This window comes from Tyto alba, unplaced genomic scaffold (genome assembly GCF_018691265.1).
Source record: "Tyto alba isolate M040663 unplaced genomic scaffold, T.alba_DEE_v4.0 Super-Scaffold_7, whole genome shotgun sequence".
Classification (NCBI taxonomy): domain Eukaryota; kingdom Metazoa; phylum Chordata; class Aves; order Strigiformes; family Tytonidae; genus Tyto; species Tyto alba.
Genome location: NW_024881328.1, coordinates 42,635,515 through 42,658,447, shown reverse-complemented (window position 1 = coordinate 42,658,447; position 22,933 = coordinate 42,635,515). Strand labels below are relative to the sequence as shown.

The window sequence follows — 22,933 nt, the reverse complement described above, 5'->3', positions numbered from 1 at the left end:
TTAACTACCGACCTTAACAGGCAGTAGTTTATGGATGTTAAGCAATTCGCTCCATTTTTTTAACGAACAAAATGGCAGAGGATGGTGAACCAGAGTTTGGAGAGTAGGTGGGATATTTGCACGTCAAAGCTTTTTGCCCCATGTGACATCCCCAGCCTTTCACTGTGGTCAATGAGAAGTTCAGCAAGGAAAAAAAAAATAGCTTTGCAGTTTCTGCAAAGCCTAAAGAAGCTGTTTTGAAGGAGGGCGTGGAGACAAGTGCCACAAACCGAGGTTGCCACCAGACAGGTTTGCCAGGTGGTTTTTGCAGCCTGTGCCCTCTTATTTTCTCATTATCCTCTCACGCTGTGTATGTACAGCCAAGATATGATCACACGTGGGGAACACAACGTACGACAACTTATCTCCCTGGTCAAAAGGTGAGGCTGTTGTTGGAGGAAATAATAGACCTCACTGAAAAAGCTAACATGAACTTCACTTTAAAACTGCACTGCGTGGCGGTGCAAGGGTGTTCAGCCAGCCAGGCTCTCACCTTGTAGGAAAATAGGAGGTGGGCTTCGCTACCATGGAATAAGAGTACAGGGGTTTGTAATGTGTTTGTTCAGGATGGTTTAAGTGTTTCTGTGTTCCTTAAGGGCCAAAGTAACATATCTGCCATTGTTCAATTTTTGTTGCAGAACGGTAGTAATGCCCATTGCCAATGAATTTGCCCCAGATGTTGTGCTGGTGTCGTCTGGTTTCGATGCGGTGGAAGGCCATCCCACACCTCTTGGAGGATACAATCTGTCAGCAAAATGTAAGTTGTGGATTTACAAGAGCAGAGATCCAAAACTAGTCTAAGCTGCTGCTGTCCTAGGGACTAAAGTACAGTATTTGCAGATTTTACGTTTTGAGGTCTATCTTCAGGTCTTTCATTTCAATGGCCTTTTTCTTTGAATTTTCATGTGCACCATATATATTTTGGCCTGGCTGAAGTCTCTTCATTTTCTTGAAGCATTGCGTATTTCAATTCCAAGTGCAAATAAATTATGTAAGGAAGTTACCAATTCGTTTGGAGTCACATCTCGGCAGAAGACGGCTGCCAAATTGAAGAATTATACCCGCTTTAATGCAAAATGGCAGAAAGGGGCAATGCCACGTATAGACAGTGTACCTTGCTCTGAATGCTACTTGAAGTCCATTTCTTCCTCCGGGATACCTTATTCAGAATGTGAGCTGAGTATTTCTGTTGTCCTCCTCTGAAGCAATTATACGGGCCCACAGGAACCTCGGTTTTGCTTTGCATCCGTGATGTTTTGCATTGCACAGGAGATGCACTGAAATCCCCCACCACCACCTTGGCTGTGCTGGGTTTATCTGGCACTGTTTCGTTCAAGTCAATTGAGAAGACAGTTTTTCTTGCAAAAGGATTTTATTATTTTTTTTTAAGAGTTTTTTTCAGCCAGGAAACTGATTCTCTTCAGTGAACTTCAGAACCTTGTAAGGTAGCTGAACCTATAAAATTTATGTAAGAATAAAGTGAAATAGATTTACAAGAGACAAGTTATTTAAGATATCCAGAAACACTTTGTAATGAAAAGGTCTTGTTTACCTGCTTGTTGAATTTCCCATGCTCTCTTACTCTCACAAAACAGTTATGGGCTCAGCCATGAAACTTTTTATCTGGCTGTTAATTTTCCAATTTGCAAAGGCGCTTGCGGGAGTCACTGCAAAACAGAAACCAGGGAGCGTGGATGGAGGGTGGAAATGCCCTGGATTTTCTTTTGTTTGAATTTATATTTTTTTTTTGGAGGGGGAAGGTTGCTTTGAGGACACGTTCTTCAAATCCTCGCAGCTTGCTTCTGTTTTGTTTAAAGGGTAGAAATGTATTGTGTGTCGTATGATCAAAGTCCTGGGTGCCCCAGGAATTTTTATAGCATATTATATACGGGAAGAAACGTCTGCTAAGAACTAAATGTCAGATATCTCTGGGGCACTGCGATGCTGCTATCACAACTGAAAGCACCGGCAGCAATTTTACTGATTTCCCCTTCCCCTCCTCCCTCCCCCATGACTGCTCTGGCTTTGCATCTTCCAAAGCAGGGCAAAAAGCCGCCTCCTTCCACCCTCTTTCCTTCCTTGCAAAGGAGATAGTCAACCGCTGTATTTCATTCGGCTGAAAGGTGGCAGGGAGGGTGACGGTGCCTCTCACCTGGGATAAACTCCAGCGCAGCACTGGTGGGGGAGGCAGGGGTCCATCCCGCGGCACACACGGCGGGGAGCCGCGGCTGGAATTCTGCAGCAAGCGTATTAAAATCCAACCTGGCTTGTATTATGCGCTGAGTCCTTTCAGATCCCTTGTGGTTTTTTAATATGATGTAATTCCTTTCTGTAATTCTTTGATCCCTAGCCAGGAGCCTGATTCCAGCCGCCACCTTTGCCCTTCTCCTGCATTTCCTCTTTTCCCTCGTTACAGGCTTCGGGTACCTGACGAAGCAGCTGATGGGCCTGGCCGGGGGTCGCGTCGTCCTGGCCCTCGAAGGAGGCCACGACCTGACTGCCATTTGCGATGCCTCGGAAGCGTGTGTTTCTGCTTTGCTGGGAAACGAGGTACGGAGACAGGCCGAACCAGGGGCCGCCACCTCCGACCCCCCTGGAATTTGGGCAGCCCATCCTCCAGGAACAGTCAATCCGCTGAATTGTTGTCATTGGTTTGGGTCCTTTTGACACATGTGGGGTTAAAGAGTGCAGGCTTCATTTGTTCAAAAACTACCTGTGTTTTGCAACCCATATTATAAGGATTGAAACAGCTAAGAGTTGAATTTGGGCTCACTCCTCATCCAGATAGTTTGCTTTGTGCTTTTTGGAAAATAACTAGTTTAATTTCTTTCTCAAGTCACTGTCCAAGCCTTCCCTTCTCTTTGCAGACCCCCTCTCTAGTAGTACAGCCTGTGCCTGCTGCGCTGGGCAGCTTGCTTGACATTGGTTTCAATTGTGTTTTTGTCCTTGATGTTACATTTTCTATCTTCTGCACATTGCTGTGTTGGAAAAGCCTCAGCTGGGTCACAGAAGTTGGCCAGGAAGGCCAGGGTGCGTGATTGCAAGATAAGAGCAAGACCGAGGAAATCTAGGGTTTGGGTCCTGGGGAGGTCAGCGTGTTTTCCTACAGAGGAAACTTTAGATACTTATCTTTTCTGCCTTTCCCCCCCCTCCACACACACACTTTTAGTGTCAGTGGGATTAGGGAAGAAATGATTCAGATTCCCCGTGCCCATCCCCCTTGGCACAGCCTGGCTACCAGCAACCGCTGTAGCTGGCACCGAATGAGCAGCTCACACCTACGTGTCTTCCAACGTGGCTGGTAACTGAGGTTTGGAGTGGTGACATTTGACATGTCTTTGGGCTCAGGGAGTTCAGGGCAGCAAGGAAAGACAAAAATCAATTATCGGCACTGAAATCCCAGACTGGGGCTCTTGGGCATCTGCTGTTTCTGTACCTTTGCATACACTTCTGTTCAAAAAGTCTATTTCTGTGTAATTTGTGGGCTTTTGAGTACGAGTAACTGGTTAGTTCGGGTCAAGCCTCCCTCCTGGTTCACTGGTCTTTTTTGGACACCTGTTCTCTGCATACAAGTCCAAATGGTTGAGTCATGGGCGGGCACGGTAGACTGCAAAAGTGCCTTCCACCAATTTTCCACCTCGCTCAGAGAAGCAAGTGCTTGCTCAGCCTGCAGCCCCAGGTCCTCGCTTGGTATCTGCTGCGGGTGCCCGGGGATAGCGGGGGCTCTGGAGCTGTTCAGAACAGCCATTGAGGATTGATAGCACGAGTTAAAACAACAGCGCAGTGTGATTCCTTAGGCTACACGTAACTGAAAATTTCAACCTTGGGGAAGAGCAGCCACAGTGATTTGAAGCTGGAGGTGGCTGCGAAACCTTCCGGCAGCGTTAATGGCTTGGCTAGTGTGGTTGAATCTTTTTTTCAGGCTGCCTCTTTAATTAAGAGATTGCCCTCAGTACCTTGTGGAAACGAGCAGATCTCAAAAGGCCACGATAAGAGTAACAGGACACGAGGAGGCTGCTGAGATGACCTCTGAAGGCAGGTGGTCTCGGACATCCGCCTGCCTCTCCAATGGTGAAAGAAAGGAGGTTCCTCCTCAAGCTTTCACCTGCCCTGGGGAGCACAACCAGGGTGTCTGATCACCACCCTTGGCTGAAGAACCCCTTAGGTCAGCACCTGAAGGTGCAGCACCACAGAGGGGAGAAGCCAAGCAGTATCTCAGCTCCGGGTCGGCCTCCGGTGGGAGCTGACTTCTGGGGATGGTGACAGGCTGCCACGAGCGGACTCGGTCTGGCTCGCGGTTGCGGTTCAATGGCCACCGGCCTCTCGCAGGTCTGGGGAGTTGGAGCAGGGGGCTTGGATCTGCGTGGAGGTGCAGATCAGCTATGTTTGACTTCCAGCCTGTTCTAGGAGTGCTCTGTCTTGTAGTGGCCACACTCCGCGTGAAGGCCAACGGTGCCTGGGGAACCCTCGCTAATCAGTCCAAGAGATAAAACAGCTGGGATTCATCAAAAGCATCTGCTTCACTCATCCAGCATCCCACCTCCAAGCGTCCAGAGAGCATCTGCTCCTTGTGCTTGGCCAGGCAGTTCTGATAAGGCTCTCAGCATGGGTAACTGGTCCAGCACACCAGCCTGTGCTCAGCCCTCGGGACAGCTGAAAACTCGGGAGGCAGGTTGCTGTGTCAGCCTGGAAGCAGGGGAGGTTTTATTGCAGCACCCATCTCTCTTAAGCCGACAGCTGATGGCACTGTTGTCACCACAGACAACCCCTCTACCTCCGTCCACCTTTGGGTGCAGCTGGATCTAATGGCAGGGTCCACTTTGAAAGGGAGACAGAGGAAATAACGTGTGAAAGGATGACATTCCTCTTGCTTAACGTGCTCCTACGGCGCAGGCGGGTGACTGCAATGTGGTGTGAGGATCTGCGTGCAATAAAGAAGCGCGTGATCCAAGCCACGAACGTGTTTGGGAGTGCAAGGCTTTGGGGAGACCTCAGCACTCACAATAGCTTGGATGTTGTCAACTGCCTGAGTGGTTTCATTTAGCAGAGTGGATATTGATCCTTGAAGGTAAAAAAAAACATTAATTTTTTTGTTTTTAATCACTGAATCAGGACGGCTATAAGGCGCTTTAAAATACTTAAAGATGGACCTGTTCTCACTTTCCCTAGGTGGGCTGTAAGGCTGCACAGATATCGTGATAATGTTCCCCGACTTACCCGCACATCAAAAAGCAGGAAACGCTGGTTTTATCAAGGTCTTTTATAAAATCTTTTTAATGCAAGGAAGTTGGAGGCAACTGCCGTTGCTTTGTCCCGCGGCCCTTTGATGAAGTTTGATATACAGCGTGTTAGACGATTTTGCATGCGTGCACATGGACAGGCAGCTGCGGGCTGCGGGGAGCTGCGCTGGCTGAAGAGCCGAGTTGCACGGGGAAGTGGTAGGAAATGAGGGGAACGGTGCCAGTCCCCGAAGCGTCTGCGTTCACCGGCCGAGATCAAAACTCCCGCCTCGGAAAAAGCGTTACGCAAAGGCAAGAGCCGGCTTGTTCCCAACTGCCCAGGAAATTAAAACAGAGCTTTAGCTTTGCAGCAGGTTATTTTAATGTGAAATGAGTTCGTGCCGGGCGAGGTTGCTTGAAAATGTGCGTGCACTGCTTTAGTTAAAAATTTAGTTGTGCAAAACCAGCACGGCTTCAGTTGAAAAATCAGAGGTGGACGTGATGCGGGGAAGATCCGCTGATGGTGATTTAGAGCAGTAAGCCCCTGTTCCTCTCCCATTACTCAGAGCAGCCTCTGACAGCAGCTGCAATTTAAGCTCCAGGGCATCCATAGCGTTCGGTGCCCCAGGCTAGGACTCATGCCAGCCCCACGCCTGCGGCAGGGCGTGGAGCTCCAGGGTCCTGGGAGCTGCTGGTGGCGGGGAGAGAGGCACGAGATGCGTGCTGGGGGTGCACGAGCGTGGAGGCACGTGGCAGGGAGCATGGTCCTGGAGCTCAGCAGCACTCACAGTGCTGCCTGTCGCTGCTACCAATGCCTGGTTGTTTTTCACGCAGAGGCAGCAGCAGCGGTGTGTCCAGTGTCGGACCCCAGACATCCCGAACGAGCAAGAAGGTGATAGTAAGCAGTTGCTTCAAACTTTTGCCTAATGCCCGGAGGTTTTTCCTTCTTTTTCCAGGAGAGAGCGGTGGGTGAGGCTGTTGGCTGTGAGTGTTCTTTCAGGAGGAGGAGCATGCTGTGGAAACGATTCACACGTGTGGCCAGGCTGCCTGATGTTGTGTGCTTTATATCAGTATCAACCAAGAGGCGTTAGAAAGCTCTTTCTTAGAGATTTGTCCAGGGATTGCTTTTGCCTTCACTTAATGTCACGCAGAAACCAGTTTGGGCCAGAATTATTTTTAGAGTGGAGAATTTATAAAAAGTGCTGTCCTTAATTATTAAATCTGGAATGGAGCAATTTCAAGTCCTCATGAAGCACCTATCGAATGGCTGCCATGTGGTCACAAGAGCAGATCTCTTGGCTGGAGCTTCTCTTGGCTTTGAACAGAAGTTACAGTCAAACTTTGCTGTAGAGTCTTTTTTAAGTATTAAGCCGTGTCTGCTTCTTTGCTGGGGAATATCCCTGGTTGGGCCTTGACCACTCTTTTCAGACACAGTTAACAGCTGTGGATACCCGACCTTGGAGGTCTGTGAGAAATTCATGTTCTTAATGGAGAACTGGAGGCAGGAAGGAGAAGAAATGAAAGAAAGGAGGGAAAGAAAGAAAGGGAAGAAAGAAAGGAAGGAAGGAAGAGAGAAAGAGGGAGAGAAAGAGAAACAAAAAGAAAGGAAGGAAGGAAGGAAAGGAAGGAAGGAAGGAAGGCAGGAAGGAAGGCAGGAAGGAAGGCAGGAAGGAAGGCAGGAAGGCAGGAAGGCAGGAAGGAAGGAAGGCAGGAAGGAAGGAAGGAAGGAAGGAAGGAAGGAAGGAAGGAAGGAAGGAAGGAAGGAAGGAAGGAAGGAAGGAAGGAAGGAAGGAAGGAAGGAAGGAAGGAAGGAAGGAAGGAAGGAAGGAAGGAAGGAAGGAAGGAAGGAAGGAAGGAAGGAAGGAAGGAAGGAAGGAAGGAAGGAAGGAAGGAAGGGAGGGAGGGAGGGAGGGAGGGAGGGAGGGAGGGAGGGAGGGAGGGAGGGAGGGAGGGAGGGAGGGAGGGAGGGAGGGAAGGAGGGAGGGAGGGAAGAAAAGGAAAAGAAAAAGAAAAAAGGAAGACAAAGAGAGGAAATAAAAAATGGAAGGAAGAAAAAGAAAGGAAGAAAAAGAAGAAGGAAGAAACAGAAAAAGGGAAGAAAGAAAAAGAGAAAGGAAGGAAGGAAGAAAGAAATACGGGTTTGGAGAGCATCAGATCTGCTGAAAGTTTTTTCTTGAGTATTTAGCTGATTGGGAGATGTCATGAGCTCTTGTGAGTCTAATCCAAGCCATTGGCCATGTATGTGAGCCAAGTAGAGGTGCTCTGCTGGGGCATCCTTACCTACCGCACAGAGGCCCCTGCTGTGCCAGAGGAAGCCGTTATTCTCCCAGTGACATCTGTTTGAAAGCAAATAACCCCATCTCCTTCCCTTGGAAGACCTTTTAATATAATTTTGCATTATTATCATTATCATTCATGATAACATATAAATATATAATACTTATGATTTCTGATAATAATAATAATAAATTGGAAGTTCTGTGCTGCAGGTATACACTAGTAATAGCTGTGGGTTAGTTTTATTTGAGCCCAGGTTTCTTGCCCAGTGGGAGTTGAAGCAAGCATCGTAGCTACAATAAAAGGTTTAACAACTTCACAAAGGACAAAAGGGACAGCTTGAGCTTTCTAGAACACAGACATCTCAAGGGGAGAGAAGTAACCCAATCGAAGAAGTTGTCCGTCTCTTCTGGGGTTTATCTGTTAAAGGAAAGCTAAAAGAACCCTCTGGCAGTGCTGTCGGGGGCCTTTTCTAGGAGGGGACACGCATGCTCCCGCTGCAGAACAGACTTTGCCAGGGGTGCGTCCCCAGGGCCTTGACGGAGGAGGGTGTTGGAGGCTCATTGTCTTTACTGATGTTTTCTATCACCAGAAGAGCCCTGGCTCGATGCTCTGCAACACCCACCCTCCAAACAAGCAGGAAAAAAAAAAAAAAAAACACAAAGGCGGCTGCAGTTTTCAGGGTGTTGATCTAATTTCTCTTTTTCTGTACCAACCAAAGGCTGCTGGGGCTGGGATGGATACAGGCAGAGCTTTCTATCAGGCAAGAGGAAAATATCTCCTAGAAAGTAGGAGGAAATGCTGTCAAGCAAGGAGAGGACATTTCTCTTGCTCTCCCCCTTTTCTCATTCTCACTCCTTTCTCCTGCCTTGGCTGCCGGAGTGTTTTCATTCCTCTAAAAAGAAATGGGAAAAGCGATGTCCTTCGTTGCTGAAGGGAGCTCTGGAGTTACTGTCCACCGGTCACCGTAGGTGCGTTTGTCCGTGCTGCTGCAAAGGTGAACTGGGTCCCCTGGTAGTTCTGTAACGTCCTGACCTCAGACTGAAAGGGCAGCTCTCTCCTGGGCGGTAGGAGAGCTCCTATCCGAAAACGAGCGGTCTGCGCACCTAGTTCAGACTTCAGTTTTTCTGTACAGCAGGTCTCAGGTCTGCAGAAGCTTTTTGCTCTTGAGCGCTCTGGATTTAGGAGCGATTTTCTTTCTTTATTTGAAACAGCTGTGCTGATCAAAGCCTGGTGTCCGGGGGTCTACGCTCCCCCTGCTAGCCAGCGCCGCTGAGTCGGCAGAGGTGCGTGCTCCCTGGTGGGGACAGCCGGGGTGGCCGAGACCTCTAACAGAGGTGTAGCTCTGGTGGCAAAACCACCTCCTTGCTGGGACAGCTTATTTCACAGCCACGGGCTGGAGTAGTCTATCCTGGAGGCAGCGTGGGTTTGCCGGTGGGAACCGCGTCCAAACCAGCACTTGGCCCTGCAAGGCACCTCCGTCAGCGTCGTTCTGCCTGGGTGGGTTTCACGTCGAGGCTCTTACAGGTGGATCTGCACCTCAAAGCTTTGCTCCAGCGTAACTGGAGATGGACCTAGAGGAGCAATGGGAAAAGGGCTCAGAGAAGCTTCTTTAGAGTGACATTTCCTAGCTGGTGACTCTAGCAAAATGAAGATACTCTTATTGTCCCATGTTCCTTATTACGTAAATTATTATTAGTGCTTTTGATATGTTTTGTTTTGTTTTTTTTTTTTTTCCCACATTGCTATTAGTGTTTTGATATGTTGGGTTGTTTTTTTTTTTTTTCCAACATTTGGTAGCAAAGGCAGCACTGCTTTTTTGAGGGTGGGACGGATGTTAGAGCAAACCAGAAATCGTCTAGGTGCCATTTGCATTTACAGCATAAAAGCAGCCGAGCCCAGAAAGATACCTGCTTGTTACGTGCATTTACATGGAACGTTTCTGGGGAGGCTTTCTGTGTCATCTTTCAACTTAAAGTCTCAATACCAGCAGCATGTTCTTGCTGTCAAGCTTTTTATATAAAGAGCAAAGGAAAGAAGCCAGCATCAGAAAACTTAAATTTTAATACCCAATTATGAGCCTGACCGGTAACTTCAAGCCAAATTTTTTTTATAGATTAACATACAGATCTAATGCTACTCTGCCCTGACAAGACTAGCCCAGCAGCTGGTAAGAGGCATCGATTGTGACTGAAGTTATAGTCATGCTGAGTGTGTCTTTAAAGCAGTATTTTGCTGTTTCTCTGTACCAAAATTAGGGTATTTGCTCTTAGGGTACAGATTTTTTCAGTTAAGAGCTAATGAATACACTAGATTAGGTATTTAGAAGAATGAAGAAGCTACCCCTTTTATTTCTTTAGAGGAAAACCAGGAGCGTGGCTGTTACCGTATTTTTAAGTCCCTTTTATTTGCACGTTGTTTGGTTTTACTAGCGAAAACTTTGCAGAAAGGCAGGTCTGAGCTATCGTTTTAAAAAGATGCTCTGTAAAAGCAGCCGGCGTCGCTTGCTGTATTTCTCTGGTCCGCGTAAGAGCGTCTCTTCGGCTGCAGCCGGCTCGTTCGGCGCAGCCCCTGCGCTGCGCGGCTGCGGAGCCCGGCGGAGCCGCGGCATTTCGTGCGGGGAGGAGCGTCAGGCTGGAGGGGGCTGCACTGAGTACCCCGAGAGCTCTTCGAGAGTCTGTATATTTTGGATGTTTAACTAAAGGCAGATGATAGGAACCAGGGGAGCGGGGGCTTCACACAGCAGAGCCTTTTGCTAAATTGCGCTTAATGCCCGGTCTCTAACTTGAGATGACGTTTCGTCGGTGTTCCTCTCTCTTTCCAGCTTGACCCTCTTCCAGAAAAGGTTTTCCAGCAGAGAGCGAACGCGAATGCGGTGCACTCAATGGAGAAAGTAATCGAGATACACAGTGAGTATAGTCCCGTGTTCACCCAGCAGGTTCCCTGGCGGGTTGCCCTGTGGGACACCCCTTTGAATTCTCCGCCATCCTGGCAGCTCCGTGGCCCCTCGCCCGAGTTTCCAGGCGGTGGCTGCGCTGTGAACTGGATTTGTGCGGCCCCAAACTGGTCCTGCTGTGCGGGGACCGAGCGGTGCGCTGAGAGCCATCCATTCAGGGAGACGCCTGGGCGCTTGAGGAGGAATTCTTATGAAAATCTCTCAAATCTCCGTAAAGGACAGGCTATTCTGCTCTTAAAGTGTGCCCTTGTACCTTCAAAAGCGAGTCAGGTATCTCCAAATAACATAAATCTCGCTGGGTGTTGTGGCACCCCTTAATTAAGAATGGGTAGGGATGAAAGTTAAAGAGAGTACTGCATGAAGTTCATAACTTTGTAGATTTGTTTAGCTGGGGAGGTTAAAATCTTTGTAGTTGAAGCTTTCCCGGGGACATTCTTGGGGGATGGAGGGAAAGATCCCGAGTAACATGAGAATCCCACCACTATCTCCTGACATCTTCCCACTTCAAACATTTGTGGTCTAAAACTGGAGGGGGCTAGTCTCCCTTTTATAGGGCGAAAACAGAGCGTAAAAGACACCAAAGCCTTATATTTTTTTAACCCTGAAAAATGCCTGGTGTCTTTAGGAATATGAATTCCGTTTCCAGAAGCTGCTCTGCAGAGTGAGTGCTCAGCACCAACGGGACATCTCAGCAGCACCTCAAGAGTGATTTTTTTTTTTTTTTTTTTTTCCTTGAAATGAGCTCAGCAAATTAAAAGGGACTTAGAGTAAGACCCTCAGATCTGCTGCCCAGCGCAGAAGAAGCGAAGATGTTTGGAAACAAATTCCTCCTCCCCACCTGCTGTGACCTCACTGTACGGGTTCTTGCTTTCAGGCTTTGCTGTGGCTTCTTGGGTACCAGCGAATTCGGTGTGTCCTGCCTGGGGGCCGAGAGAACAGCCATTATTCTCTCCCTCTGAAGCCTTCCCTGTGCTCTTTCCGCTGAAAAAGGGTGTTTATCCTGGCAGACTGCAGACGTAAAAAACAGATACAACTTTAGACTGTCTTCTTTAGTCGCAGGGGATTTGCCCACAAAAGCTTAGCAAGAACGTGGCAGTTAGGAATTGAATGCCGTCCAAATCTGGGCTACATCCTTCCCTCTTGCGTATTTCTCCTGAGCTCTAAAAGTTTCCGAGGGTTTTGAAGTGAAAAAGGGAACGTCATCCATTTTTGAGCGCCTAAGTGCCCCCTCCCGTTAAGGCGGAGGGGTGCCGTACACCTCTGTGCAGCGCGGATCCCCACTCCCACCACCATTTGTCCTTTTGAAAATCCAGTTTCCACCTCCCGCCTTTCTTCCCAAGCCAGGGGAGAGGAGCATCTTTCGGTGCCAGGCAGTGAGTCAGCCCTGCTTTGCCATCCTGGGCGTCCCCAGGTGCGCGTTTATCCACGCCCTTGGGCTTTAAAACCAAAGACGCAGCAGCTCCTCTGTGGAGCCGCGGACGAGCGACACGCCGAGACGGGTTCAGTGTGGGTGATAGAGCATCAATCAACGTGTGTGTTTATTGGTCCAGGGTACATATATTTATACAGACAATGATAATTATTATGCCTACTAGTCACTAGCTGATTGGCTTAAGCTCTAAAGGTCGTATTCGCACGGTCCACCTACTTGCAGTTAGCTTACAGCACAAGCTTCTCATAACACTAAGTTTCTCATGCTACTATTTCTAATTCCTCTTGACTTGTTTTCGATACACGACAGTACCGTCACACAATGTTTCTCAGACCACCGTTACCATAACACTGGGTTTCTCAGACCACTATTCCTAATCCCCCTTAACCTGTTTTCGACACACCACGGTACACAGGGCTGAAGCGTCCTTGACATTCCTCCTGTATCAGCAGCTGCGAGCAGCTGCAGGCAAACCCTAGTGAGGCCCAGCATCAGCAGCTAGAGCTGGCTCTGATCATACAATTGCTCGGTGGGCTCAGGACCCTTGTCTCTGAGCCATTCTCCAACAATTCCCCCTTTTTGTACGATCAGAGCCTGCGCCAACGTTCCTTCAAAGATTTTCTTAATACATGACAAGGCACAACTCGGGCATGCAGGCTTACAATCTACTGGCTAAAGGCACAGGTCCCTTGTCTCGGAGCCATTCTCCAACAATTCCCCCTTTTTCTTTTTGTACGAGCAGAGCCTGCACCAACGTTCATTCAAAGATTTTCTTAATAGGTGACAAGGCACAGCTCAGGCATGCAGGCCTACAATCTACTGGCTAAAGGCACAGGTCCCTCGTCTCTGAGCCATTCTCCAACACTCCTCCGCTTGTCCCGTAGGCCCTGGCGCGCGGGGGCTCTCCGGCCTCGCCTGGCAAGCCGGGCCTCCGTGCCACGTCCTTCCCAGGGACCCGCTTCCACCCGCAGCTTCCCGGGCCCTCCAGGCGGCCCTGGAAGCCGAGCGAGCCCGGGTTCGCGGTTGCATTTCGCAGCGGAGCGATGAGCCTTTCCCCGGGCAGCTCTCGGCGGGCCCGGGATTGCGGTGCCGGACCCCTGAGGGCGCGGGTGGCCTGACTGCCTCTCTCCTCACCTCTGCCCCAGGCAAGTACTGGCATTCACTCCAGCGTTGCTCCTCCACGGTGGGGTACTCCCTGGTCGAGGCTCAGAAGTGCGAGAACGAGGAGGCGGAGACGGTAACGGCCATGGCGTCTCTGTCAGTGGGCGTGAAGCCGGCCGAGAAGAGGTGAGCTGCTTCCCCTCCCCGTTCGTCACCACGTCTCGGAGCCTGCGCGGGCCGTGGTGGGCCAGCCGGGGGGGTTAATCCTCTCCTGTTACCCGCGGCACCTCCCGTCCCCCCCCGGGGGGGTTCTCTGAAGGTCTCCTGGAGAGCGGCGGGGCCGGGAAGTACGGTGCACGCCGTGCCTGACCCTGCTGCTCCAACCGGAGCCAAACAGCGGTTCGGACCGTTTGATTTTGCTGCAAAAAAAAAAAGCCAAAACATTAACATCGCCCAAGTGAGAACAGATTGGCTAAAAACCCTTCTTGGTGGCAAGTTTTAATTCCGGGTGGGCCAGCTGTGCACAACGGCCTGGGTGGGAAGGTGATGGGAACGTAGGGCTTAGATTGTCCGACCCTGTCACGCTCAACCCTCTTTTCTCTCTCCCCTCCCTTCCCATCCCGCCTCTCTGTGAAATCGCTCAGACCCGACGATGAACCCATGGAAGAAGAACCTCCCCTGTAGCATTCACCTTCGAGCTGGAGTTCTCCTGTTTGTTCGTCTTCGTCTTGAAGCTCTGACAAGAAGCTTTCTCTTGTTACTCCTGTGTCCTGTCATGGTTTTTTCCAGAATACGGAAGGACAACCAGGTGTAAAACAAAGCAACGGAAAAAAAAAAAATCTCTCCATATCTATATGCGTCTACAGTATAGATTTGCTGAAAAAGAAAAATGCCGGTGAAGAGCAGTAAAGGACTGACACGCTGGGCACTCTTCCTCTGGGCCTCACTGGGAGCAGAAAGAGGAATGACGCCCGTGAAGTCTTTGGCAGAGTTGCCAAAAAAAAAAAAAATAAATAAAAAAAAAAAAATCAAAGATTCAACAACACATGCGAAAATAAAACAAACAAACCTTAACGTAAAACTGGTGCTTACAATTTGATTACCCACAATTCAGCAATCTCCGCTTGAACCACTCAACCCATCTTGTAGTTTCATTTCTTGGATTTTTTATATGGCTCTTGCCTGCCTGTGAGTCGACGACGTTCTTGTCGAAACCAGAACAATGGGAGATGGTGTATTTTTAACGGGGAGGGACAGGGAAAGAGGGACTTGTCTTACATCTAAAGGAAAGGGAAAGAGAAGGGGGGAAACGGTAGCCCAGATGGAGTCGGCTTTATTGTCTCCAAAGCCATCTGAAGATGAGTTTGTGCCTTTTTTTTTAATTGATGGATTTGGTGCAGCTGGATTTTCTGAAGTTTGAGGAACAATGCCTTAAGTAAAAAAAAAAAAAAAGAAAAAGAAAAAAAAAATTAAAAAAAAACACACACACAAAAACAAAACAAAAAAAAACCACAAAGAACACAGCAGTTCATGAATATTTTTCCTCTGGTTGGGAAAGCCAAGAACTGCCATCAGGAAGGAAGACTTTTTGGCTTGTGCTGGCATGATGGTGGGAAGCAGGCATCAGCTGAACAGAGCGTCTCCAAAAACTGTCTACAAGTTTGGATTTGTTTTGTTTTCTTTCATTGCTGTTTCAAAAAAAAAAAAAAAAAAAAAGAAAAAAAAAAATTAAGGTAGTTGCCAAAAAAGTGGCAAATACTGTTGGGTCTTTGAAATTCAACCATTTTTAAATACAAATTTTCAAATGTTTTCTCTCTTCTACATTATCTAGTAATTGAACTTATCAATTTGGTTGTTGAAGCATGTATTAGACACAAATGCAGGTTTAAGACTGGAATGCTTTTTATTAAAAGCAACTAGCATGAGATATTGCTTAAATTGTTAGGTATAAATATATATATGTGTATAATGTATATTCCAAATGTATTCCAAGCTTAGAAACCGGATTCCTATGAATTATTGATAAAAATATTTATGATGCATTTATAGAAAAATATATGTAATAAATGCATACTATAACAGTAGCCATTGGAAGCTCCCTAGGGACAGATTTGGGAATTGGAATGTAAAAGGTGCTTTTGGAAAAGGATCCAGGTTGAAACTCGAGGATTTTCAGACGACAGGTTGGAAAGTTTTTCAGAAAGCCAACACGTTAGCCACTGGGCAACTACCCTAAACATTTGTATTTTAATTTAAGGTTTTTAGTTGTGATCCTTTTCTAACAAAGAAAAAAAAAATGAGTTTTTTATAGCAAAGACTATGAATTTGCTGTTAATTTTTATATCGATATTTCACAAAACCCTAAAGAAGCCTTGTTTGTGTGACTCTGACGTTTATTTTCTATTTGGCAGGTTTCATTTCCGAACGGCAATAGCGTCTAAACCTTTTTTCCTCCCACTTTTCTTGCTTGTACATTATTTTTTTTGTTTGTTTGTTTAAATTTTTCTCTTTTTTTTTTCCTTTTTTCTTAAGTCTTCTGTACAGTGAGCAGCTTTCTGCAGGCGTAAGGAACTGTGGCAGATTGTCAGCGTTTATTTTTTTCGGAAAGGGCGCAGTTTTATCGAGGAGGGAACGCGATGGGCTCTTTTGTAATAATGATACCGCCGACTGTATATTTCCTCAGTTCTGTTATAGTAGCTGTGTAAAGAAAATAAGGAGTTTTCTTACCTTTGACGTAGTGGGATTCCAGTGGGCGCTGTCTTTGTCCTCGGCGCGGATCGTAGCGCGGATTCCAGGCGGCTGCCGTAGCGGCCCGCCCTCGGGAAGGCCGCTCGGACGCTCGTGGGACACCTGGCATTTTCTCTTCGCCGGACAGACGGACACGCAGACACGCACGCACACCTCCCCACCTCCTCTTTCTCACTTTCTCTCCTTTCTTCCCGTCGCTGGTAGGGTTGGAGAACTTTTCCCGAAGGCGGTTTGTTGTTTGGTTTTTTGTTTTTTTTTTTTTTTTGTTTTTTTGTTTTTTTTTTCCCGCCCCCCCCCCCCCCCCCCCAGCACCCCGAGGAGGTGCTGTCGCCTCCTGCAAACGGCGGGTGGGAGCAGCAGCGAAGCCCTGCCACGAAGAATTTGAGCAGCTTAGAGGAGACCGGATTGACACGCGTGCCTTCTTACAGCGGTGTAGGATAGCACACACCCCGCCTCCGAACAACCAAGGGTAGCTTTTTTTTTTTTTTTTTTTTTAATTACTAATATTATTATTATTTTATTCTGTTACGATGACGACTGACGGGGTTGCTTCCAGTAACTTATTTTTTTCCAGTTCTTGAAGCGGCCACTTTCATTCCATTCAGGACTCGCTCGCGGGAGGAATATTGAAGCATAATCATACGTGTGAGCAAACGCAAGAGGCTTTTCCTTTATTCCTCGGTTTATAATGCGATTTTAAAACCAGACACTACTGCATTTGAGTTTTGCAAACCCAAGTACGTGTTAAAATCATGAACAGCTTCGGTCGCGTCGGAACCATCCTCAGCATATTCTAAAAACAACCTTCCCGTGTGAAAACACGACGTACCTGGAGGTGTTGTGGTTGGGTTTTTTTCAACCAACCGCTTTGCTGCTGTGATCTAAAATTAGTCTGGCTGCCGAATCTGGTGACTGACTTTAAATTTTCCTTTTGCCGTGTACACGCGGTGGGCAGTAACCATGTTTACACGATCGTTTCGGTTGTCAGCTCTTCCCTGGAGGGTTTTTGTATTTCTCCTCTCGGCCGTGGCGAAGCTTTTTCTTTTCTTTTCGCGTTCCTGAGAGCTGCCGGCTGGCCGTGCTGAGCCGGTTTCTTTCTAAAAATCGGAGGAGCTTGTCAGGATGCCACCTTCGTTTCTTTCCATCGTTTCCGCTCAGCTTTTTGCCAGGGACGGGAAGGTTTTTTTTTTTTTTCCCCGAGACGGCGGAGCTCGTCTCCTCCAAACTCCCGGCGACGCGGATGCGTTTTCGCCCCGGGTGAGGTGGGGCTGCTCTTCAGGGCCGGTGCAGGCGCAGAGCCCGGGGGGGGGGGAAGAGCCCTCGTTTTGGGGCTCGCCGGGGTTTTTTTCACCTTTTGAGCCGTTGGCTTCTTGATTTCAGACGATTTTGCCGTCGGGCGGCTGCGCCAGCGGGGCGGGAGCCCGGGATGCTCCTGCATCCCAGCGCGGTGCTGCCCGGGGCACCCTTCGTACCTGCTTGGGAAAAAAGGAGCATCTTTCAGTCCTCTTTGCAGAGAAGCGAGGCCCAGTTTGCAGTACACAAGTAATCACCGGGGTTTTTTTTTGTCGGTTGGTTGGTTGGTTTTTCGGTTTGGTTTTGTTTTGGTTTGTTTTTTTGTTTTTTTTTTTTACTTTCGATACAAAACATTCCTTTTTTTATTAGTCACAGTCATGTATTCATTCCATTCTTCCTTTTGTAAACTTTTTTGGGCCCACATCTTTTATGGGCATTGATATATATAAATATATATATAAATATATATGAATATATTTTTTTAAGTTTCCTACACCTTGAGGTTGCATGGTCTGTAAGGTTGGCATGTCTTTATATTGTATACAGATTTTGCACGCCAAACTTGGCAGCTTTGAAAATGAAAAAAAAAAAAAAAAAATTGTGGTTTGGGGGTTTTTTTGGGTTGGTTTTTTTGTTTTGTTTTGTTTTTTTCCTCTCGTGGCATTTGCAGAGACTAAAGGTTGGGACGTTGTTGTCACACACACACACCCACGCACCCACGCACGCACCCACACAGCTACACACAAAGGAAGGAGAGTGGGAACATTTTTTGCGTCTTACTGAACTTACTAAGAAATTGTGCTTTTTATTGTTAAAAAATAAAAGAGTAAATAAAAAGGACTACTTAAACATTTCTCATTTTAAGAAGAAAAAGAAAAAAAAGAAAAAAAAAAAAAAAAAAGACGTTTATCTAGCACTTGTGACTTACCAATAATAGAGTTTATTGTATTTATGTGGAAACAGTGTTTTTAGGGAAACTACGCAGAACACAAAGTAAACTGCCTGTGTCATTATTATTTTTTTTTTCTTTTCATTTGGGTTGGTATTTTGTTTTGATTTCTCGGCTGGGTGGGGAGGTTGGATGCAACCCTTTGTCAACACACGTAGTCGTTACTTCTAAGGAGATGAGTGACGAGGACTTTAAAGAGTTAACTCTTCAGCACAGCTGCGTTAACTTTTTTAAAATTACTTTTACATGATGTATTATTGCTGGGTTTCACTTTAAACAGTCGTGTACTGTGCAACACTGTGGTTTAAAACGAGACTTTACATCAAAAAGAAAACATGTTTCTTCATTGTCATGAAGTTGAGCTCGTTCTCAGCTCATCTTCACTTTGTCTTTGATATTGATGAAAAAGTATCCTATTGAAAGAAAATAAATTAACACTTTTCTGTGCTCCATAGTGGAGGCGCTATTTTCCAATTTATGAGGATGACAAACTTATATATATAATATATATATAAAAGTGGGGGGGGAGGGGTTGAAACATTATTCACCCAAGAGCTTATTACAGATATGTAGTATCAAAAAGTTGTAACTATATTATATTCTACTTTATACCTATACATGCTCAGTATGACGTCACCATTGGTAGCAGCTACCGGTTTACGCTGTAATTTAGACACAGTTTCACTCTTATTGTATGGACCCTACTTTAAGTGATGGTAGCATTCTTTGTGCTAAATTTTCTGATGGTCCTTTCTTTTACTTGGTGGAGTTGGAATATTTTTCTCATTCTTGTTTTTGTTTGGGGTTTTTTGTTTTGTTCTGCTTTTCTCTTTTTTTTGTTGTTTTTTGTGTTTTTTGTTTTTTGTTTTGTTTTTTTTTTTTACTGGCCAATGGTGTCTTTCTCTGACAGTACCGACTTCAATTTCAACTTTATTAGGAGTCCAGTATTTTGTACCACATTATGACAACTTGTTATTCTTGTGGTGTAAATAAAAAGAAAAAGTTAATTATAGTACCACCTTGGTTTCTGTTGCCGATCTTCTTTTCATCTGGTGCTTTCGGTGTGATGTGGTATTTCACCCGCTTTAAACAAAACGGTTTCTTGGTGTCATGCAAGGGGGCCTTGGCGCTGAAGCAGCTTTTTTTTGGTCAAAAGATACCCACGTGTATGTTGGGATGTCCATGGTAGAAAATTTGGTAGAGCTTCTGCCCTTGCTTCTCCGAGATGCGCGTTGACAGGTGCCTGCGTGGAGGGATTGTAGAATACTTAAAAAATCCCACAGACACTGAATTTCCAGCAAGAAGTCCGTGAGAGCGGCTGAATTTCCCCCCTCCCCAAAGCCACCAGCGAGCGAAAGCCGGGAAAATCGACGGAAAATCGGGGAAAACTGATGTTTTGTGTGCGGCTCTGTTCTGCCTCGGGGCGTTGGTTCTGCTTTGCCCCGCTGAAGGTGGCGGGGAGGGAGCCGCCCGCGCTCCGGCCGGATCTGCGGCCGGCGGGACGCGAGTCCCCGGGGGCCCCCGTTGCCATTTCACACGGTGCCTGTCCCCGCGGGGCTGGGGCACGGCCCCCCCCCTCCGGGGCACCTCCCCATCCTCCGTGCTCGCCCACGTTGTCCGGGGCTCAGGAGAGGTTCTCAGTGTCAGACGGGTGAAGCAGATCCACTTTTTCCCTTTCAGGGTCTCGTTCAGACGCGGTTTCCCTTTATTTAGCCTCTGCATCATCCTGCTTGTCCCTGGAGCCCACTGGACCATCTAAAATCGAGCTGCTCCATCCGCGTGAACTGGAAGTGTCCTCTGAATTCAAGGCAACCAGCTACACTTCGGTTCTGATAGCCTTTCCCTGTCTCTCTCCTGGATGCAGGAGACGGGTCCTCGGGGCTCACGGTTAAGCTGAGGCTCGTGTACCTCTGCCGAGCAGGCTTGCCCGTCGTGCGGGAGCTGCTGCAGAGCAACCCTGGCGTGAAGGGGAGCGAGCCTGGTGCCATCTGCCCCGGAGAGCAGCCTTCAGCTTCGTGTCCCAGCCTGTGAGTAGTTCATGAAGCCGGGAGGAGTAGTCAGAGGTAGTCTAGTGCCGGGCTGGGTGAGCCGAGGACCCAGCCAAGGAGGAAGAACGTAGCCGACTCAGTATGAGTGATAAAGTGTGCTTCAGTTTATTAATTTTCATTACAGCCTTTTATAATCCTTCTACTAATTATGCCTACTAGTCACTAGCTGATTGGCTTAAGCTCCAAAGGTCGTATTCGCACGGTCCACCTACTTGCAGTTAGCTTACAGCACAAGCTTCTCATAACACTAAGTTTCTCATGCCACTATTTCTAATTCCTCTTGACTTGTTTTTGATACACAACAGTACCGTAACACAATGTTTCTCAGACCACCGTTATCATAACACTGGGTTTCTCAGACCACTATTCCTAATCCCCCTTAACCTGTTTTCGACACACCACGGTACACAGGGCTGAAGCGTCCTTGACATTCCTCCTGTATCAGCAGCTGCGAGCAGCTGCAGGCAAACCCTAGTGAGGCTCAGCATCAGCAGCTAGAGCAGGCTCTGATCATACAATTGCTCGGTGGGCTCAGGACCCTTGTCTCTGAGCCATTCTCCAACAGTCCAGGGACCCACTCGCAGCTTCAGTGTCTCATTACGCTGTTGGCAAAACCTTGAGCAATTAGAAGATCACCTTTCCTTCTGGAAGCCTGGATGCTCGCTTCTTGCTGAGGTGGGAAGAAGCCTGCCGTGCTCGGGGATTATCTCGTGTAATCGCCACCCCGCGGGGCGGCGAGCATCGCCTCTCTGCTCCAGCTGTAGCCTGGGAAGGTCTGAGCGGGCAGCGCCTGGGGTTGTAGGCAGGGTGACAGCCTTGGGATGGGGCTTGCTTCGGGACCACGAGCGACCTGGAGGTGGCAGCTGGCCATAACGTGTGCCGGCACGGCTGGGAGGGCGGCTGCGGCTCCTCTCGGAGGAGGCATGGGGGGCTCTTCGGGGCAGAAGCTTGGGAAAGGTCTTCCGGGAGCCGGGGGAGCTCATCTGCTGGTGTGAAATCCCGCTGCCAGGCGAGCCAGCCCAGCTCGCACGGCCTTGAGGCAGAGGGCTTGTTTCGGGGGGAGGTGGGGGGAGTTGTTTCAAATACAATTTCAGTCTCTGTGCAGTGCGTTTGTCAGAGACCGCTAATCCTTTAAAAAGCCCCAGGTCTCGCGCTGCGAAGCCAAATGTGCACTTTGGGCTCTGATAAATACTCGTTGCTGAGTGGTGGTTTAGAGACCCTACAAATTAGGACGATGGAGGGGAAGGCTGTTTAAAAGCGCTGGATATTTTGGAGGGCAGCCTGGGACAGGGCTTCCTCTGACATCCCCGAGACCCGCGGTATCTGACCATCCACATCTGCGACAACACTTTTTCCTTCTCCAAATCCACCAGTTAAAACCCGCTGGTCCAGCCCCCGGCACGCACCTTGCTGGGGAGCGGGCCCTGGTCCGTGAGTGTTGACGTGTCAGGCCTGCAAATGCATCTGCGATCCAGAGCTGCCTTAATCTCGCCTGAAACTCCCTGGGCTGGCTGCTCGCCGCGAGCACGTGGACATAAACCTGACGCAGTGCAGCGGGGAGGGTTAAACCCAACGGCGTGGCACCCGCGCCGGGGGCTCGGCATGAAATAATGTATTTCAATAACTGCTGCTTTAGCCACGGAAATTTTTACGGCCAGAAATCTGTTAAGCCTAAAGAAAATAACATCGCGCCGCAATGAATGTGCTCCAACCCTTTTGAGGTGGTTCCCTCCCGGCTCCTCCGACGGGTGCCCGTGGCTGGGTGCGAGGGATGGATGCCCAGCCGGGCGCTGGGGTGGGTGTTCCTCCAAACCCTTCCCAAGGCTCTTCCAGGGGTTACATGGGTTTTTCCAAAGAGGCCGTTTCACGCTCCGGGCAACAAGACAAGGCTTTGTGCTTTAAATGAATGTCTCTGTAGCAATGGGAGCGCTGCTGGGGAAAGAACAGGGCCCGCTATTAAATGTACAGCCTGAGCACACGGGGACAAAAGTTCAGCCCGTGCCAGCGAAACGTCCTGCTTTTACGATGGGATTTGGATCTGTGCTGAGTGGAAACTTTCTCCTAGGGCTGGTGCATGGCTGATCTCTTACGGACTGCTCTGAAGACCACTGAGGGAGCTGAGAACTCATTTGTTCCCCCCTGCCTGGATCTTGCAGGCAAAATTGCCGGTGTAATCTGCAAAGCTGCCCTGGAGCGTCATTTGCTTTTCTCCAGGGGAGGCAGGAGTGGTTTTGCTGCTTGCAGGAGGGCAGGTAGCTGCAAGCACGAGGCTGCCGCTGCCCTCCCTGGGCTCCCCAGCTCCGGGCAGAGGTCCTGGAGGGTGAGCTGTGGTCCCCGGGGCTCCCCGGGGGTCTGTGCAAGGGGACTGGCTCTAAAAGCTGTTTTCTGTCTTGTGGTCCTTTCCAAGAATCCCCGCTGCTCCTTTCCAGGTCAAGTTCAGCTTAGGGCTTTCTGCCGCAAAAGCAGCTGGTGCTATGCAAGGAAGAATTATTAGTGAAACTCAGTAAGTGGGAATTGAAATGCACTTGCCTTTAAGTAGTAACGGATTTAGGGAAGACATAGATTTGGCCGTAAAGGTGCTGAAAAAAAAAACAGCATGTGTGCTAAAAGCCAGGTGCTCGGGGACACTGGTTGCATGGGGACAGGGAGCTGAACTTGAGTTCCTGGTGGGGAGAGGCTGGGAGGTGTTTCACACTGATTCCCCCTGAGGAAAATGTTGTGATACCTGATGAAAAGGTGCAATAACATGGTCATGTCCAGGAATTTAAGAGCTTTCTGCCTGAGTATGGGAGGAAAGGCTAAAGCCTGGCCAAGGCGGCAGAAATCTGCTCCCGTGGGTGTGACTGCTGTGATTTCCTCAGCGTTAAGGAA

The 22,933-nt window shown here is 48.4% G+C and overlaps 1 protein-coding gene, 1 long non-coding RNA gene and 1 pseudogene across 13 annotated transcripts in view; all 3 read left to right on the top strand.

Moving 5' to 3' along the window:
* The window catches only part of HDAC4 (histone deacetylase 4), a 267,634-nt gene extending 248,602 nt beyond the window's left edge, over nucleotides 1–19,032 (top strand). For all 12 annotated transcript variants that reach the window (XM_042783708.1, XM_042783716.1, XM_042783715.1 and 9 more), the window contains 5 exons: nucleotides 678–796; nucleotides 2,456–2,589; nucleotides 10,360–10,444; nucleotides 13,069–13,210; nucleotides 13,669–19,032. In XM_042783708.1, the coding sequence (XP_042639642.1) occupies nucleotides 678–796; nucleotides 2,456–2,589; nucleotides 10,360–10,444; nucleotides 13,069–13,210; nucleotides 13,669–13,708 (520 nt within the window). In that variant the 3' untranslated portion in view covers nucleotides 13,709–19,032. The remainder of the gene's footprint in view (nucleotides 1–677; nucleotides 797–2,455; nucleotides 2,590–10,359; nucleotides 10,445–13,068; nucleotides 13,211–13,668) is intronic.
* On the top strand, nucleotides 17,715–20,045 carry LOC104366300 (annotated as a pseudogene).
* A 522-nt stretch (nucleotides 20,046–20,567) lies between these two features.
* Nucleotides 20,568–22,933, top strand: part of LOC116965201 — a 12,658-nt gene continuing 10,292 nt past the window's right edge. The window contains exon 1 of the long non-coding RNA XR_004409202.2: nucleotides 20,568–20,737. This is a non-coding gene — a long non-coding RNA (uncharacterized LOC116965201). The remainder of the gene's footprint in view (nucleotides 20,738–22,933) is intronic.